At 45.0% G+C, this 18,156-nt stretch overlaps 1 protein-coding gene across 1 annotated transcript; it reads left to right on the top strand.

Annotated features, from left to right (window-relative positions):
* The first annotated feature begins 12,960 nt into the window (after positions 1 to 12,960).
* On the top strand, positions 12,961 to 16,672 carry LOC143152734 (trypsin-1-like). The gene is made up of 5 exons (XM_076323160.1): positions 12,961 to 13,022; positions 13,466 to 13,637; positions 14,551 to 14,686; positions 15,154 to 15,261; positions 15,816 to 16,672. The coding sequence occupies exons 1-5, from the start codon at positions 12,968 to 12,970 to the stop codon at positions 16,113 to 16,115; spliced, it is 771 nt and encodes a 256-aa protein (XP_076179275.1). The 5' UTR covers positions 12,961 to 12,967; the 3' UTR covers positions 16,116 to 16,672.
* Positions 16,673 to 18,156: the final 1,484 nt, after the last annotated feature.

The following is an 18,156-nucleotide window of genomic DNA, read 5'->3' as shown; positions in this document are numbered from 1 at the left end:
CGGTCGAACGATCGGGAACCGACGTACGGAGCGCGAACGTTGAATATACCGGCGGTTTCTCCGTGAAGTTTCCCAATCACTTACGAAGCCGGATTACTCGTGTCTGCTACACGGCCGAAGAAACCTCGGTGATATTGTAGTAACGCGTACGCCCAGAGAACCGTGGTAAATACGATAGCGATCGAATTGATTCTCGTTCGCGGAGAAAACCGTAGACGGTGTTAAAACGGGCTTTCCACTCCGTCGAGTCGAACCGATCGAATTTTTTCCTCGTTCGTGGTTCGCGCGAGTATCGTAAAACGCACGGTTCGCGCGCCGATTTAAAAATTTGCGCCAAGCCTCGAAAATTACGTAGACGTGGTTCCCGGCCGGCCTTCGAGCCGTATCCGTTCGCGAGCTCGTCGCTGCGAATACTTTCAACGCGTCGCATCGTCGAGGACGCATCGGAAATTCGAATCATCGTGGAATCGCGATATCGGAATATTTATAAAAATATTTCCTATCGTTCTCGCGTTCCATTCTGCAATCGTTCCCTGCCATACGGGAACAATTCGTCTCGTATGGATCGGTTCGTATCGATCACCGCGTTAGGACGAGTACACCGATCGATAACGACGCATCGGTTCGATAATCGTCGTACAACGATCGCCGAGAACAACCTCTTGAAAATTACGTACGTAGTTTCTTATCGGCCCTGTTTCTACTCGTACATTAATTTCGTTCTCTCTGAATTGTATCGAATCTATCGAACGGATATAAAAACCGATAAAACACTCCACTTGAAACGGTAAATAGGTTTTTTTCTCGAAACGCGAGAACAAGAAATATGTACTCTTGTACTCGATCGTTGAAACTACGGGTGATCGATATCGCGAGCTAATCGCGCAGTTTTTTTTAATTAATCCCCCCGAGATTGCAAAGCCCCGGAATTGAACATCGCTAATTAAGTATCGGGGCAGAAAAAAAAAAAGAAAAATGAGCAAAAGAATAATCGAGGTACGTTCTTTAAATTTTTCCCACTTTAACCGCTCCGCAGTGTATTTAACGTTATCCGACGCGAACCTTTCCATTTTGTAACTCTTTGCGAGTCGACGGTTTCTATGGTAACAATTACCGCCAACGGAATCGCAAATGGGCATTCGTCCGTTACAAATGTGAATTTTACTCCGAAGTCTTTCGAGATAAATTATCGAGAAGACACTGTCGCGATAATACTTCCGTGCATAGTGATCCCGATGGATTCCTCTTCCCCGGTGTGACTCTTTAACTCGCAGAACAGCGGCCAAATTCTCGTACATCAACCGTAGTGTAAAACCCTGATTACTTATCAATCCAGAACCAATCTTTGCGGACCGTACGAGTATCGTCGTGTTTGTCCCGTGGAACGTTTTCTCTCTTTAGATTCTCCAACGACGAATTTCGTCGGCGATTTCGCGACGGTGGTATAAAATTTTTTTTATCGTTCCGTTTCCACCCCGGTATTTACGAGAAACGACAGTTTTAACCGATCGATTCGGCCCGACATTGACAGCCATGGGAAATAACCGTTCGCCGAGCAACGAGATCCGTGCAGAACAGTTTTCGATCCGCGTGCTCGGATTCGAACTCGATATCGATCTCGGTGGAGGGGGTAAGCGCGCGTGCGCAATGCTAGAGTGGGAATTAAACGCGGGCGGGAAAGTTTGGAAAAATATGAGACACGAGTGGCTTTAACGAGGCGAAATGCTAATCGTCGATGGCGCCACCGTGTCCAATTCTAGGTGTAATAAGTGTAGGCCGAAACGGGCGTCGCAGGGCGCTACATCAAATGTAATTTACCATCGTATATTATGTAGAAGCCGTGACGTTAATGGTCGTCGCAGCGGTAGAGTTAATTAAATTTTATTAGAAATAATATTACGCAATATTACGGGGATATACGACGGATATTTAGGGCAGGACGGGACCACCAGGAATTCCGTCCCGACCACCGTCGACGTGAAATATAAAATCGGCCGCGCGAAATCCTCTCGCGGTTCTATCCAGCAGACCGAACGACTATCTGGTGTAATTAATTCGCCGCTCAGCCGTTACAGTTTACGTGCCTTCGGTGCGCGCCATTGCGATTCGGACTGTGCGCGTACGGGGGAGCTAACGGGGATGACTTCGAGGGGGAATTATTTTCGAACAATCTTCTCAATATCGTATTTTCGATACCTTCGGTTCTACGCGAGATATCAGGTTGTATCGGGGCGAAGCGGACAACTCGTACCGAGCGTCGATGCAAGGACCACTAGCGGAAAGAACGCGGATACGATTGGTCGTGACACATCGGCTGTATCTGTACGCACGGATTGTATTATTGGCCGAAACGATACATAGAGGAACGCGTGAATAAATAAACGTGGAAAATTTTTAATCGGTACGTCCAATAGTTTTATTCGGAAAAAAAATCTCAAATACCTCCCAATTTTTGGAGCTTCGAACCGATCGGACCTGTTCAACAGTTGCGTGTAATTTCTTTGAAACACTTCAAACCGTTTTCCTCGTCGTTCGCGGCATTTTCCAATGCGTCACTTCGTTACGTCCGTTGCACCGATTTTCCTCGATCAACGTTCGATTTCCACGGGAAAACATTAACGACGACAAGATTCGTCGCGCGGAGCTCTCCACAGCTAGAACAAATTCAAGAAGCGGCGTCAGCGTGCTAGCAACGTGAAAATGAAACGCTTGTGTGTACGATTTAGGGAAAGCACGGGTGGCCATTCTTTCGGTAGAATAAGCCGGCAGATTCGTCCGACCGTTCATTCATAATGCACGGCCATTTGTAATGCACGCAGGAACGATGCATGTAGGTATAATTACAACTAGACCCTTGCTCCCTTCCCCGCCGGTCTCTCATTTAGAAGGTGCCGTGGTCCGTGTAGAGAGGTTATCTTCCATCCACCCACCCTTGTCGACGTTTCCACCGGTACCACCCTCCCCTCCCCCGCGTTCTCTTCAATTTTACGCCGACTCGGCGCAACCAACGCCCATTGCCACTCATCAGCGGACAATGCCTAAAATAAAATATTAACAAGGTTTAAGATACAATATTCATGCACCGGGGCGTTGCGCAGCGCTGCTCGACCGCTGTACGCGAAATTTGCTACGTCTACACGGTTTTAAGCATTTAGGATACCGAAATGCACGGCTGAGCTCTACCGAATTGTATTCACCGGAAAAGAATCATTTTCCTTCCGTGGGAGCGATGAAATTTTTCGTCCGTGTCCGGTAATCTCCGCGCGCGCGCGCGCGCGCACGATTCGTATCGCGGCGTTCTCTCGTCGAGATTTCGAAACAGTCCAAGCTGGAAACAGGCGAATCGAACGTTCCGGTAGCGCGCGAATATTGAATCTCCGCGATTCTCCGTTTCACCCGTCGTTCGAGGAAACGCGTTACTTACGAACCGGATAGGACGAATCGATTACTTTATTCGACGTCGAGTTCCAACGTATTTTATCCGTCGATCCGTAGAACGGGTTGCTTACGAATTAGTATCGTAAATTGATCGCTTTATTCCGTAACGAAGTCGAATTTCCGAGCATTGCGCATTTTCTACGTCGATCGAGAGAATCGAAGCGTCCCGTGAAATTGCCCGGTTATCGTCTGTTCGCGCGGCGCTTCATTATTCAATTTATCGGACAGTTTAATAAGGAAGGAAGTTCGGTCTGTACGATGCTTCAGAAGTATCGCGCCGCCTCGCAGAATCAAGGAGAATCCAGCGAGAGAGGAAAATCCAAATTGCGGCACAAAGCTCCGGCGCAATCAGGTCCACGGTAATCCTCGCACCTTCAAGGACTTCGGTACAATCCCGGAAGCCAATTATGTATCTCCGTTGTGTCTCGTGTTTCTCGTGGTGCAGCTGCGACGGTGTTTACGAAAGAACGGTGAACAGGTCAGGGGAATTTCTGAACCGTGTTGCGCGAGATGGTCTACGATCGCGTACGCGTACGATTCTTCGTGAAAGAAGTAAATAAAATATGTGGAGTAACGTTTCCTCTCACGAGGCTTCGTTCGCGTGAAAATCGATTTCGAAAGATTTGCTGGCCGCGCGTGCGATCGACGCGTCTGACCATTGCTGGGTTCTTTCTACTCGAGTCTGGCTTCGTAAATATCGATGTCGGTGTGTAACGATACTCTGGAAGATCACGGGATTTCCGTTACGATACAATTAAAATGTATTCAGGTGTCGAGCGCTGCAGTGTACAATGCACTTTAAAAATCTTTGTTTTTCAGAAAAATACGTGTTACTAACGCGTATCGTCGATACGGTTTCTCGAGGTAAATTTATCGCAAAGATAGATTTACTGTTCCAAAGATACGTTTAAAAAATTAAACGCCTCGGATGGTGGAATTACACTCGTATGTTTTTTATTAAGTAGAAGATTACCACTACGGATAAATAAAAAAAATTATGTACAGTATCGTCGTTGATATTTATATACGTCAACGCGTATAAAAGACACTTAAGACAGGGTACCGATGAATGTTACAAACTGATAGCGATAAAAATGGTCGTTATTTTCGACCGATCGGAATTACACGGATCTCCTCCGATCTCTCGATGATTTTCGAGCGAAAGGAACCTAAACCCTCGGGTTCGACGACTGCTCGTTGAATTCGGTTCGATCTCGCTTGGCGTGTACGCCGGGCGGTCGATCGACTTTCCGCGTGCAACTTCGGAAAGTTTCCCACCGCAAAATTACACGCTCGCGCGCCTCGGACGAATAAAAGAGGAGAAAAAAAAAATTGCAAAACGCGAGCTCCTTCGATGTTCCGTTAGCTCGACTCGCCCCCGGTGATTTTCGCGACGCGACTTCCATCCACTGATAAATTTCGTGTCGACGAAGGGGGTGGTTGGCGGGTAGAAATTGCATAGGACGTCTCGGCGCGTGTGTGTGTCCCGGCGTACGGTAATCACGGTCGAAATCTCGGACGATCGGCGGGCAGCGGAAGGGTTGCTCGATAAATGAAAATGGGTCGGAAGGAGCGGATCAAAGATAACGAAGGACGAAACGAGAGAAAGTACGACGAATCGCGATGGGCGAACCGAGAGCAACCAAGGAAACGAGATACGCGAGAGAGCAAGGGTCTCTGCCTAGAGAGGAGGGAAGGTGAGACGGAGAAACAGGAAACGAAGGACGCAGGGGACAGATACAAGGGGACGGAAAACGAAAGAGTGGAGAGGGGGTTCAGAGTCGGTGGAAGTAACGCCGGCTCGAAACCTCGGTCCAGGAATTCTCTCAGGATGGGACTCGTTAGTCGTTTCGGGACAGAGTTGCAGGCTCTACCACCTCGATCGCACATCATGTGCTCGAAAACGAAACGAACCGCCGACGAGAACGTTCCCTTCCTTCCGTTCGAATTGCACCGGCAATCCCTTTGTCGACCGTCTCCCGCTTACGAGGTATTGGAAAATACGAAGGACACCGCGACACCTACGCGAGACCTGCGACCGATCATGGGGGCCACCATCCACGCACACTGAGACGAAAGATAAAATTACAATATTTAAAAATTTCTCAATCTTCGAATACACTCGACTTTGTTCAAATTTGGCCAATCAGTTGACGAAATCAAAGAATTTTAAGATATAGACGTTTCGAAGAACAGACTTCTCTTTAACACTATAAAAACGACTAACTTTGGTAAAAGTATAATCCGTTACGAGTGTACGAACGTGTTATGAAACATCGACGCATTGTTCCTTGCATGTTTCGCTAGCTTGCCCAGCGAAAATTGTATTCGAAGAATTTTTTCTTTTCAAATTTTAATTTTCTACGTATTCGAAGAATTTTTCCTTTTCGATACTTTCCTCCAAGGTAGACGAATAGATTATTCTACAGCGAGAAGTCCCGCAAAAATCTAATCGTACTTCTGTTGAAATTGAACACGCGTTGCGCCTCCGTGACGCGGAAGAACGTCGAGACTGCGAAAACGTAAGAAACTGTGTAAATAGGTCGATCTTGACCGATACGGACGTGTCCACGATTGGCCAAAATTCTTCGAAAACGGTACGGTGAAATGTTTAATAGAATATTTTTGATTCGACGCGCGAATTTGTCGACGCTCGGCGAAACGCGAACGAAAACGCGGCCAGAGATTCCGTAAAAGGAATTTAAGCTGCTCAACGACGCGTGGTGAACGGCGGAGATAAATCGAACGTTTCGTTGGATGCAATTTTTGGGCATCCCGGTTACGAAATTTCATGTCTTTTCGGGTTTTACAACCACCGCGTCTCGCTGTTCTTTTCGGTATAAAAATTGTGCGGGATACGAAGAGTTGTAAACAGTTGTGCTGGTTGTCTCGTAACTCGGTGTACGAGCGAGGAAATCGACCGATCGATAAATCGAGAACGTGGAATAAAATTATTCGTACCGAGCCGGTGTATCGGAATAAATCGCTCGAAAAGTTCCGACGTTTACGAATAACCCGTGGCAAGAAGAGTTTTTTCGCCCCGCGTTTTCGGTTCTCGCTCCGACGAGAAAATGCCTCGTTCCTCGGCCGTATCAATTTTCATAGGTACGTTGTACACCGATATTCTTTACGTATGTACATATTTAAGGGATATTGTACCGACTCGATAAACATCCATCGTCGTACGCCCACGTTGGCTCAGCCACGAAAATACACATCGAATGTTCCTTCCCAACGACAATTGCTCGATAAAGTTACGACCGTTGGAAAATAATTCCCCCTACCGAACAACGAACAACGTTCGTGAGAAGATTTTTTTCAATGGCGTCTTCCGACGAGATGTTCCGTCGCGTCGAGACCGTACGAACGCCCCCGTATAAACGAAGAAGATATGCGTAATCGCGAAAATATGCTAATCGGGGCCCGTCTCTTCGTTCCTTCTCTCGTCCCTTCGCGATTGAACCGCTCCCTCGAGAATCCGATTAAACTGTACCATACTTTCGAACCCCTTGGGGAAGTCGCGCGGTCGAAACGCTCCTCGAAAAAAGTTCACCGGAAACGCGAATCGAAGGGATCGTTTTCGACGCGTGGGTACGAGAAGCGTTCAAAATTAGCTGTCACCTCGAGTCACGGGCGCAAGGGAGTGCACGAAGGGCGACATTGGATTCTTGCCCTTCGAGTTGCCCCGATCGAGCTCTCGAAGAATCAAATCGCTCAAAGACGACGACGACGACGGCCGCGGGAAACTAAATCGTACTTCGTGGCTCCGGTACTTTTACAAATCTACGATCTTCCTACCTCTGAGTGTATGTGTGTGTGTGTGTGTGTGTGGACGCGGTAAGTTGCACGGAACAACTCTGCGCGAACATCACCTCGGTTCCCGAGAACCCCAACGATTCCCTTCGCGTGACGCATTCAATCAGGATATCGAGGTCTCTCGAGTTCTCACCGTACGACTCGTAGCTTGTAACCGGACGTGCTTCGGGTTCTCAACGGGGAAATGGTAATGTTTCGTGGAGAACGGTCCCGTGAATGAGCGTAGCTCTAGATTTTATTCCCCAAATCGCCGAATGAAAGAAGCGGGAGAAGGTGGCTCGGTGGAGACTGTACCATCGCTTCCCGCAACGTGCGTTGAAAGCATTCGAATGGGAGAAGGTCGCGAATCCAGTGAAAATAGAAATAAGAAACAAGACAATTTTCTTTTTTTTTTTTAAACGTCAAATTTCCTTTGGAAGATTCCGATTTGTCGAACGTATGTCGATTGAATTTGAATTTTTTACTCCGAATCAAATTTTTTAACTCGTGAATTTATCAAATGCTCATAATATTTTTAAATTTTTGTCGATTACTCGCCGTAGTCGCGTTACGATGCGAATGGACGATTCCTCTTTCGTCTGTCGACTTTTTAACTGGTGGAACAGCGGTCAAGTTTTCGCGCGTGAATAATACACGTATCGAAACAGCGGAAAATGGGAATAAAGTAGTAGACGGTGGTTCGAACCGGGGTTCGTGCGGGGTTACGGGGAGAAGACAGTCCGCCTGCGGAGGAGATTTGATTTATATGTTAATCGGCAGCCGGCAGCCCGCGACCTACGCCCGGAAACGCGGTATCCACACACTTTCGTCTCGGTCGTAACGGTCCTCGAAATACGCCGTATAAGTAGACATCTCGTCCTGGGCTCGAGATTATTGACAGCCGAAACATCCGAACCGCGACCATTTTACGCAACCTCGAACCTTTAGGAACGATGCGGACGAGCGTGATTCTTGCCCCGTGAGATCGTACCGTTACACGTGAGACTCGATCGTTAATTGAAGATAAACGCAACGAAGATTCGAACAATCGAGAATTTCAAAATGCCCAAAGATATTACGCGTTTCGAATACGTGGAAACTTAAAGAACCGGTGAATTTCGATGAAAAATCAGCCGGAAAGTTGTCGATCTTCGAACACCTGTAACTCGGTTAAAAATGATCGCAGAATCGTGATTAGTGTTTTCAATCGAAGCTTCGAGTTTCTATTTTACCGTACATTTAATTCCGAATATCGTTTATATACAGTACCGTATATAAGTATAAGTATTTGAAACGGGAGGGAATGTTCGCGACAGCGAAAAATTGGGAAAGTCTGTGCCGTCGATGGAATAGCAACAATTTTTTTTCATAGATATCGTTTACACCTTAGTAAAGTTCAAACCTTCCCCTTTAATTGGAGAGAAGATTCAATACGCTGCGATTTTTTCTCGCAAAGTTACAGCATTTCAAAGTAACCCCATTTTTGCAATAATGGCAAGTTCGTGGGCGATCATCGTTGCCGTGGAGAACACTTCTTCGTGGTGTATCTTGGAACATTCCGCATATTTTTCGCTCAAAGTGTAACTCTGCGAAAAGAATCGCGATTTCTTATTCCTTCATCGTCCATGTTTACCATTTCGACGATTTCTTCGTCGCTCGTTTCGGTATCGATATCCGTGACTCGATCTCTCGCGTCGTTTTTCTCGTAAGTTTCTAACGTTTTCGAGAACCCCGAGCTTCGTGTTGTCCATTTCACTGTACGATATCGAACGAACGGATAATCGGGCTTCCGGCGCATCGGAGCGTCCTCGTATTGAAATCAAAGTGCGCGTCGGTCTCTACGGACGAACTTTCGACGCGGACGCTCAAAAGTACATTTTCAACGAGTCCGCTTCCTTTTGCAGCTGTTCCTGGAAGGCAGCAGCGAACGGAACGGTCGTTTGGCCTTTGATTCGTTTCTCGTTAAATAATTGCCGAAAGAATTTCTATTAGAGACGATCCCGTGAAAATAGAGGTTCGCGAACGTAGAAAAAAAGTGGAGCACCTCCGTTTGACGAGCCGGGGTTCCGTCGAAAACTAATTAATTAGCAACGAACCGGCGATGTCGATGGAATTTCCGCTACTAAAACTATGAAACTCGCACGACTTCTCTCGAACCGTCGTTTTCGGTTATCCTCCTCGGGCCGCGGCGGATTAAAAGTTTTACGCGGTGCGAAACGTCGACCGGTGGAAATTGGTCGACTCGCGAGACGGAATGTCGAACAGAGTACGGACACGGTGTTTCGAAGTGCCATCGATCGCTCGAAGACGAATTTACTTCTCGCGAACGACCATCGGGATGATAACGCGTCCGCTCGTTCGATGCCCAGATTAGAAAAGCCCTAAACATCCGACTTTCGTCTTATCGACGATAAGTTGAATCACGAGATAGAAAACTCTCTATCTATTCGCGATCGATGAAATCGCGCGATGTATCGGGTGATTCGGAAAGTCATTTCGTTGTTTCTTTTTTTTGGGGGAAAAAGAAACACGATTTTTTTAAAGTGTATAAACATTTTATTACATTATGTGTTCTTCAATTTGGAAAATGAAACGACTTTTGGAACAACCCGATAGTTGCGAATCGAAGGTAGCTGCCAACCGCGACGAAAGAAAATGGAGACGATCTTGGGACGAGATACATCATCGATGATCTATTCGACGAGTAATCGATTCGAGGGATTAATAGAGCAGGTTAATTTTGTCGATGACTTGGCGAACGCGATCTCCACGTACGTAAGCGAGATTAAAATCTCGAAAAGACGAACCACGCCGCCGATAAGTCTTCGATGCTCGATAGCGAACGCAATGAACGCAACGAAAGGAAAATCCGAACGAAGTTTACCGAGATACATCGATGATCAATCGATGAGTAATCGATTGGATTATTAATAAGACAGGTTGATCCGAGAACCGGTTTTCTCAAATTGTAACCAAAAGGGAAAAATGGCCGTGAATCTTCGCCAGCCGATAACGATCGTGATAAACGAAACGAAAAGAACCGATATCGACGAGATTTATCGATAATTAATTGCCAAGTAATTGGTTCAGGGGGATTAACAATCTTATAAGTTTTAACTTATTAATCGTACATAAGATAAGTAATTGACAAATACGCTCGAATCCGGCGATAGCGGATTGGGTGGAAGAACGATACACGTGTGCAACAAGTCACGTAATGAATCTTCGTTGCTCGATAGCGATCGCGATAAGCGAAACAAAGTGAAATCGACGAGATCGATCGATGATTAATCGTCGAGAAATCGGTCCGAGGATTAGAAATATACAATGCATCGTTCCCGTTGGGAACAGCTGCGATGAAATCGATATCTCTTCCGGGGCCATCGTAAACGAAGTTTACGACACCTGAGAGCACACTCTTCGAGAAAAAGGATACGGAATAACGCGTTTCGAGAAGTTGTTCGCTTTGCGCGCGACATTGGATACCGTTGGAGCAATTAAATCTCGTTGATTGGAACGAACAGATCCACCGTGGAAATGAAATGAACGATCTTGCACGGTGTCTCGACGAACGAAAAAATGAAAGAACATTGTAAAAGCAGATCTGGAAAAGTATGTAGAAATGAAACAAGAAGTCCAACCTACGGTAAAAGTAAGCTTTTCTATACACATATCCGGTTCAGTTTCGGAATTTTGTAAACAGCAATGTAAATAAGAGAAGAAAGTACGATGTCCACACGAGTGATTCACTTCCTGTTTGTACTTGTTTGCAGCGAACGACGAAGAAAGTCGCGCGAACAACAACAACGATAATAACGCTAATATATTTAAATGCTATTTATAAAACGATATCGGTCGATATTTTTCCCACGAAACGGAACTCAACGTTCGATTGCCAAGCGGATGAATCCGATTGATAAAAAGCGTGACTAATTCCCATCGGACGCAATCGGCAGGGATTCGTTGACAGTGAACAAAACCCGGTAGACGGATTACACAATTGACTTTCAGAACTGTCGCAAACTAATGCACGTAGCGAGCGTTACGCTTTATTTCATTGTATTCTACCGCGATACGGGACGATGGCCAGCAATCCATATATTTGCTGACAAAATGTGTAAATCAGCGCGGGCAATTAGCCCTCAAATTCTAACGACCGATTGTGAACGGGCAAGTGGTCCCTGGTCGCTAATAATGCGGCGTGCGAACAACGCGCGACCGGTTACAATGTAAACTGTAAATTCGGTTAAATCGGATCGTTATTCGTGAAAGAACGAAAAAGACGGTATTGAAATTACGCCAGAGATCGTACTCTTGCCGTGCGAATCGTTTCTCGAACGTAACCGAATTCATTCGGTAAAAAGAAATAGAAAAAGAAACACTGCACGAGCGCGCAACGAGACAAACGCTTCGAAGATAATTTCTCCCTTTCGAAGTTCAGATTTTCAACGATCATAGTTCACGATGCGCGTACACGGAACGCTATCGAAATTGGATCGCGAATTTACGACGAGAAATAAAACTGCACGATTAGTCTACACGGAACCAGTGATACAGAATTTCTGTGCTCGACTAAACGTAAATGCTCACGTGTACTGGCCTAACTGTTCCGAATTCGTTCAACGGAAGACCAGATGTTGGTCCACGTTTCTACACAACTTTCCTTCCCGTTTTTATCTCGGTTCCGGCCACGTCGATATCGGTACATAATTTCCAACCATCGTACTCGGAATTTTGCGATACATGCAAATTCGCAGTCATTTTCCTACGGAGCGCGATATTTGCGTATTAATTATTCCTTACGCTGTTGCATCGTACACGGAACGAAAATAATTGTAAAAGACAGTTACGTAAAAATAATAGCCGCTTGCTTGGTAACTCGAAACACTCTAATCTTCGAGAAGCACAAAAGTAGAAAATCCTCCAATTCGCTTACAGTCCACGTGTTGCCGGAGTTACCGTTTAATGTAATCGTTGTAAAATTTCCAATGAAGTTTCTTACGCGTCTGCGGAATATGTTCCAAAATTTATACAAGTGATACACGCGTACGTGTATAAATTTTCTTTGGAAGTCAAAGAAGAATGGAAGAAGCTCGCATCTACTTCTCGAACTGAGGAATCGAATCGACGAAACTTTAATTATAAATTTTCTTTGGAAGTTAAAGGATGGAAGAATCTCGGAGGATAAAACCGGCGAAAAATCGCATCTCCTTCCCGAACTGCGGAATCGAATTGACGAAACTTTAATTTTGAATAGCGTCCACGGAAGAAGATCCGTCGATAAACCGGTCGTGTCTCCTCTTTGTGCTTCGCGGGACAAGAATCCCGAATCTCGGTGGTAAGATCTGGTCGCCGGACCGGTCCCCTTTGTGATCGCAAAGTGCACCGAGACGAACAACGTCATTGAGAATCCCTTATCGTGCAGAAGTGCTCGCTTATTCAAAATCGCGTCGCCCCGGTGCGGTGGCTCGCCGCGCGATCCGATTTTTATCTCGCGATATCGTTGCAATCGCGGCTGCAGAAGAAAAAAAAAAGAAACGCGTCTATTCCGTTGCTACCCGAGACACCCCACCGCCGCTCGCCCCCCTCGCCCCTCCGCTTCCCCTAACTACAATATTACGAATGCCTGCACCACGTGCCACTCGTGTGGAGTGCGGTACATTGTCGTCTGATAAGAAATTTTTGCAGAATCGGAGGAAACGTATAAAAGGCGTTCTATGCCTGATCGCTAGATATGAGAATCAAAATGTTACAACCGGTGATCTTGTTGTTCATCGGGAGTACCTTGGGTGAGTGCGAGAAAACGGAACGCGGAAGCCTTCGTTCCTTAATTCGTTCGTGGATATCGGGTATATTGAAAATCGCGAATCGGTCGTTTGGTTTCCGATTTCTACGGATAAAGTGAAACGCGTTTACAGTGCACGGTATTACGCAAAAGAAGCAAATGGTGGACAATTTTGTGAACGTCCGTTACCGAATCGGATTTCCGGAAGTGTTCTTTTTTTTTCCATACGAATTTCTTATCGTTCAACCGCGTAGAATCTCGACGGTGGTTTTTCTTTTCTTTTTCTTTTCTTTTACGATACGAGAGAGTCGCAAGATGACTAACCCCCCAACGAGACCTCTCGATCTCGATACGAAACGTAAATCATCGTTGAACGCACATCGGGTCGAATCGCTCGATGATTCTCGCGCGAGGAAGCAATCTTAATGTAACGATTTAATATTGCAGCTTTCGATTTCGAGAGTAGTCAACCTTTCGCTCTGGACAGCCGAATTGTCGGTGGGAATGCGGTCGATATATTTCAACATCCCTATCAACTCTCACTCCAAACTAGCAGTCACATATGCGGTGGTGCGATCATCAGTAGCAAATGGGTCATCACAGCGGCCCATTGTGTCGGGTAATAACGCAAATGCGTAAAGTTAACAGTCCCGTGTGCGTTAAGCGGACATAAGTGTCACGGGACAATCCGATTCGTACGCGTAGAACGACTTTTACACCGAAACGTCGCGATTTCAATTCTATACGTCGAGAACGAATCGTCGTCGTATCGATTCTACCGATGCTTCCAGCTCTCGTTGTTACGCGACAATGGTGCGCGGAAAATTTATGAAAATTCCACGTGCGTAAATAAAACTATTTTAACATTTTTGAACTTTCAACGAAATTACACGCGAACGGTACTAAACGATCTTAAGTGACGAAAACTATTCGTTTCTTTAAAAATTGACACTTCGAGACGATCTAATCCAAACCTCGTCTTTCGACTCGATCGGGTGTTCGAGGTGAGATTCCTATATGTAGAAATACGTTTCAATGGTTATAGTTATTTTTTCGTCTTCGAGCTCGACGTTACGATAAATTTACCAAGCTTTAATATACATTGGCCAGTGTAGGTTAACGTCGATGGTCGAGTCGCTTGGATCCTCCCAAGCGTTTTCGCTCAACGGAACGTACAACGGCCGATCGCGATAATAATTGTGGAAGCCATCGCGATATTAAATCGGCTTTGCCGGTCGCGTTCCATCCTAATCGACTATCATTATGCGATAACAATAAGGCCGTTAAATACCTTGCGCCTATTTTCGGAAGCGATCGGTGGTCGTTTCGTGGAAACGGTTAGCACACGAACTTACTATAGAGGGTACGGTATAGACTTCGAATCGAGGTGACAAAGACACGGTTCTATAGTCGAGAAACGATGAACCACGTATGTACGCCCCCGTGCGTACTACCCTGTCTCTTAAAAATCGATAATATATTTCTATCTTCGAACGCGAATCGTTGACATTTTCGTGTTTCATCGATTACAGGATGTCCCCCAGCCGATACACTTTAAAAATCGGTAACAGCAACAAGGACAAAGGCACTAGTTACACCGTGAAGAAAGTAATCAGACATAACCAATACAGCACGAGCAACAATGACTACGATGTAGCGCTCCTCGAGGTACGTGGAACTCGGCAGTAGGTTACTCTTTGATCCTTTAACAAGGATCGAGTTAACGATTCACTTGTTTTGTATTTAACAAGATGGTAATTCGACGTCGAAATTTTTCAATCAACGATAAACGTGACGCAATTTCGCCGATGAAACGAACAACGGTTCTCGAATTATAAAGATTAAATTAAAGATTAAAAATTAAAACGTGTTTCAACGAAATTGCAAACGTTCGGGAAATGATCGTAGCGATCGCGTATCGACGAGTAGACGATCGAGATACTTTCGAAAGTTTCGTTACGAACGTACAAATCAAATGCGCGATAAAGTCGCGTAGCTGTTCGAGAAACGAGTGGAAATAGCTACTCGATGTTCTTGAAGGGTCGGTTGATTTCATTCTGACCGTATCAGAGCCGCGAGGATTAATGACCGACTACGGGATCACGGAGGATAATGCAATGGAAACTCTATTACAGATTAATGGCGAATTTAAATTCAGCAATACGGTGAAAGCAGTGCGTTTGGCATCCGCTGAACTTTCCACCGGTACCATGGTAAACGTCACCGGCTGGGGAGTACTCAAGGTAAATCGTTGAAATTTGTATGCTTTACGCGTGACAGAAGTAAAAATAGTTTCGGGCGCATGGAACGTCGAACTTCGATGACAGTTTCAGAGCGCCGAGTACGATTTTCCATCGATACGTTCGCGGTGAATATCGTTCGCGATAACAAATTTTTTTCTTCCCCTCTTCGATGAAGAATTCTCCGACACGGGTCGGTGTAAGTTATTTCCCGTTAACGTTTATCGTTACTCGGTCAGCGATCGGATCGTTCGCGAGCGTGAAATCGTATCCGGAAATAAATCAAATACCGAGAACATCGCGAAATAACGAAACGAAAGAAATTATTCGCGAAAGAATAATTACGTTGGCCGGTGTCCGAGACGTACCGGTCGGTGAAGCGTTAACGGATGTTACCGGTACCTTAATCGCGACGAAAAGACGTACGACCATTTGCAACCTTGCTCCGGGATCATATTTCAACGCCAAGTGCACCTAAACGACACCGAGATCGTCGTATAATCTGTTTTACATAAAGGATCCATTTCTCAAAACTTTCTCCTCTACCTACGTTCCAGGAAGGAGGTTGGTCGACTCCGTCGCAACTCATGAGAGTATCGGTACCCATAGTCGACAGACAGAAATGCCAACAAATTTACTCCAATTTCAACAGCGTCACCGATAGAATGATCTGCGCTGGATACACCGAAGGCGGAAAGGACTCTTGCCAAGGAGACTCGGGCGGTCCACTGACAGTGGACGGTACCCTCTACGGTGTAGTGTCATGGGGTAAAGGTTGCGCTCAGCCGATATATCCCGGCGTTTACGCCAACGTGGCCAATCTTCGAGCTTGGATCAAGAAGAACAGCGGAGTGTAAATTAAACGATCGGTCGACTAACAGTGCGATCGAAGATATCGACTTCAAACACCGAAAAGGAATTCTTCCGTTTGCTCACAATTGGCTGACAACTAACGAAAGTTAATCGACCAACTTCTTTAACTGGTAGTTCGTCAACACTACAAGTCGATTCTTCCTTCGCATATTTATTATATTTCTTTTTTTTTTTCTTTTGGGCATCGAAGATATCGACTTCAAACACCTTCAACAGATAATCTTGACAAAGGGAATTCTTCCCTTTGCTCTCGATTGGCTGACAACTAACGAAAGTTAATCGACCAACTTCTTTAACCGGTAGTTCGTCAACACTACAAGTCGATTCTTCGTTTGCATAATTATTATATTTCTTTTTTCTTTCTTTCTTTTGGGCATCAAATGCAAAAAAAATCCGAAAAATTCGATGAAAATGATAATTGTTCGCATTTTAGATATACGTATACGTTCTATGTGCACCAGATGTATCAGCTGATTAGTTTCGACACGATCGTTGACCGTTGTACGTTAAAATTATTTCTAGTAAAATATTTTCTAAACGATATCGAGGCTTAGTTTACAAAAATGGCGCAAACGTTCGATCGAACAACAGTTTCATACCGTTTCTTGCGACTGCGTCGAGATATTGTATTTTTACTTTGAAAATTTTTAAATATATTGGCTTGTTCGGAAAGTGATTTCGTTTTCCAAAATGGAGAATATATAATTTAATAAAATGTTTATACATTCTAAAAGAATCGTGTTCCATTCTCACCAAAAAAAAAAACGAAATCATTTTCCGAACAACCCAATAATAAAATAGCATCGACGCGTTACGTCCTTGACGGATAGTTCGAGAGATACAGGTCTGATCCAACTCTCTCTGAATTACCCTATCGGTGAAACAACGTTTAACGAGAGATTGACAGTTACAACAGCTTGTTTAACCGCCTTAACTTAAATGCTTTCTTCGTTCACGTTTCCCGATACCCAGAACAGCTCAAACTTTCTCCGATAGTTTACCCAGTTGGACAGTTCGATCAAGATCGTCGTTCCATCGAAACTTTCTCTCTTTTCGAATTGTCGTTCCGCCTTCACCGTTCAAAAACACACTTCGATCATCTTTTTTAAGAAACGATTAAATCGTGTACAATGTTTCGTTGATACTTCCGTCTCTTACAATGAAAACATTATATGGAAAGCATCGGTGCTCACGACATTGTTACCATCTTGTGTTTAAAAAGCGAACAGTGCTTTGTATCAAACGTTAATCTTTTCGCTCGACTTGTTTTTCTTTATTTTGCACCAATAGATCTCAAGAGGTGAAACAATAGCGAGCAAGGTCTACCGGCTAATAGATTAACAAAGCTTACCGCTTATCGGCGCAAATACGTATAGAAGTTAATAAAGTGCGATTCGATTGTCGAAAAATGTTCCAGGTATTAATTATACAAACTTTCCAAGAAACAATCCGTTCCGACGATCCGATACTTCCCTCCCGATTGGAACCGTTCAAGCGAATAAAGACGATAGCACCAATTACCGTTGCATTACCAGTATCGTTGTATTTTTTACAACGTGCGTCCTCCGGAGCCATCGTTCGATGCAACGTTTATCGATAAGATAGCGCATCGAATACTTTTACAAAAGCGATCGATCAATTGTCGCGCGTGACGCGAGTAACGCACACTTGGAAACGTGCACAACACCCCCCACCAATGTACACAAGGAATACGTTTCACCGAGTGGAACACATAGATTAATTTTAAATCGCCCCAATTCGAATACGCGGCTAATCTTGACACGATTCTTCCATTATCTTCTTCTCGATAGGATATCGGTAATCGCGATTTGTCTCGAACACCCTGACACGTCCACGGAAAAAGTGTTCACGGGAGGTCGAACTTTTTCGACGTTTGTATCGGGACACACGAAACGGATTAACGGTATCCTTTTGAAGTTCACGCGACAAGACACTTTCGACAACGGTTAATGATCGATAACGACGTTTATCGCCGAAAAATTTCACCCCCACGCGTATCGACAT

The sequence above is a fragment of the Ptiloglossa arizonensis genome, chromosome 11 (genome assembly GCF_051014685.1).
Source record: "Ptiloglossa arizonensis isolate GNS036 chromosome 11, iyPtiAriz1_principal, whole genome shotgun sequence".
In the NCBI taxonomy this organism is placed as follows: domain Eukaryota; kingdom Metazoa; phylum Arthropoda; class Insecta; order Hymenoptera; family Colletidae; genus Ptiloglossa; species Ptiloglossa arizonensis.
Note: the sequence above shows the minus strand (reverse complement) of the source record. Positions and strands in the feature narration are given on the sequence as shown.

Bases quoted from the DNA above. Each gene is read 5' to 3' on its own strand.
- LOC143152734 (XM_076323160.1), top strand. From the start codon at position 12,968: ATGAGAATCAAAATGTTACAACCGGTGATCTTGTTGTTCATCGGGAGT. The intron at 13,023-13,465 runs GTGAGTGCGAGA...TTAATATTGCAG, and splicing joins GTTCATCGGGAGTACCTTGG to CTTTCGATTTCGAGAGTAGT. The intron at 15,262-15,815 runs GTAAATCGTTGA...CCTACGTTCCAG, and splicing joins CCGGCTGGGGAGTACTCAAG to GAAGGAGGTTGGTCGACTCC.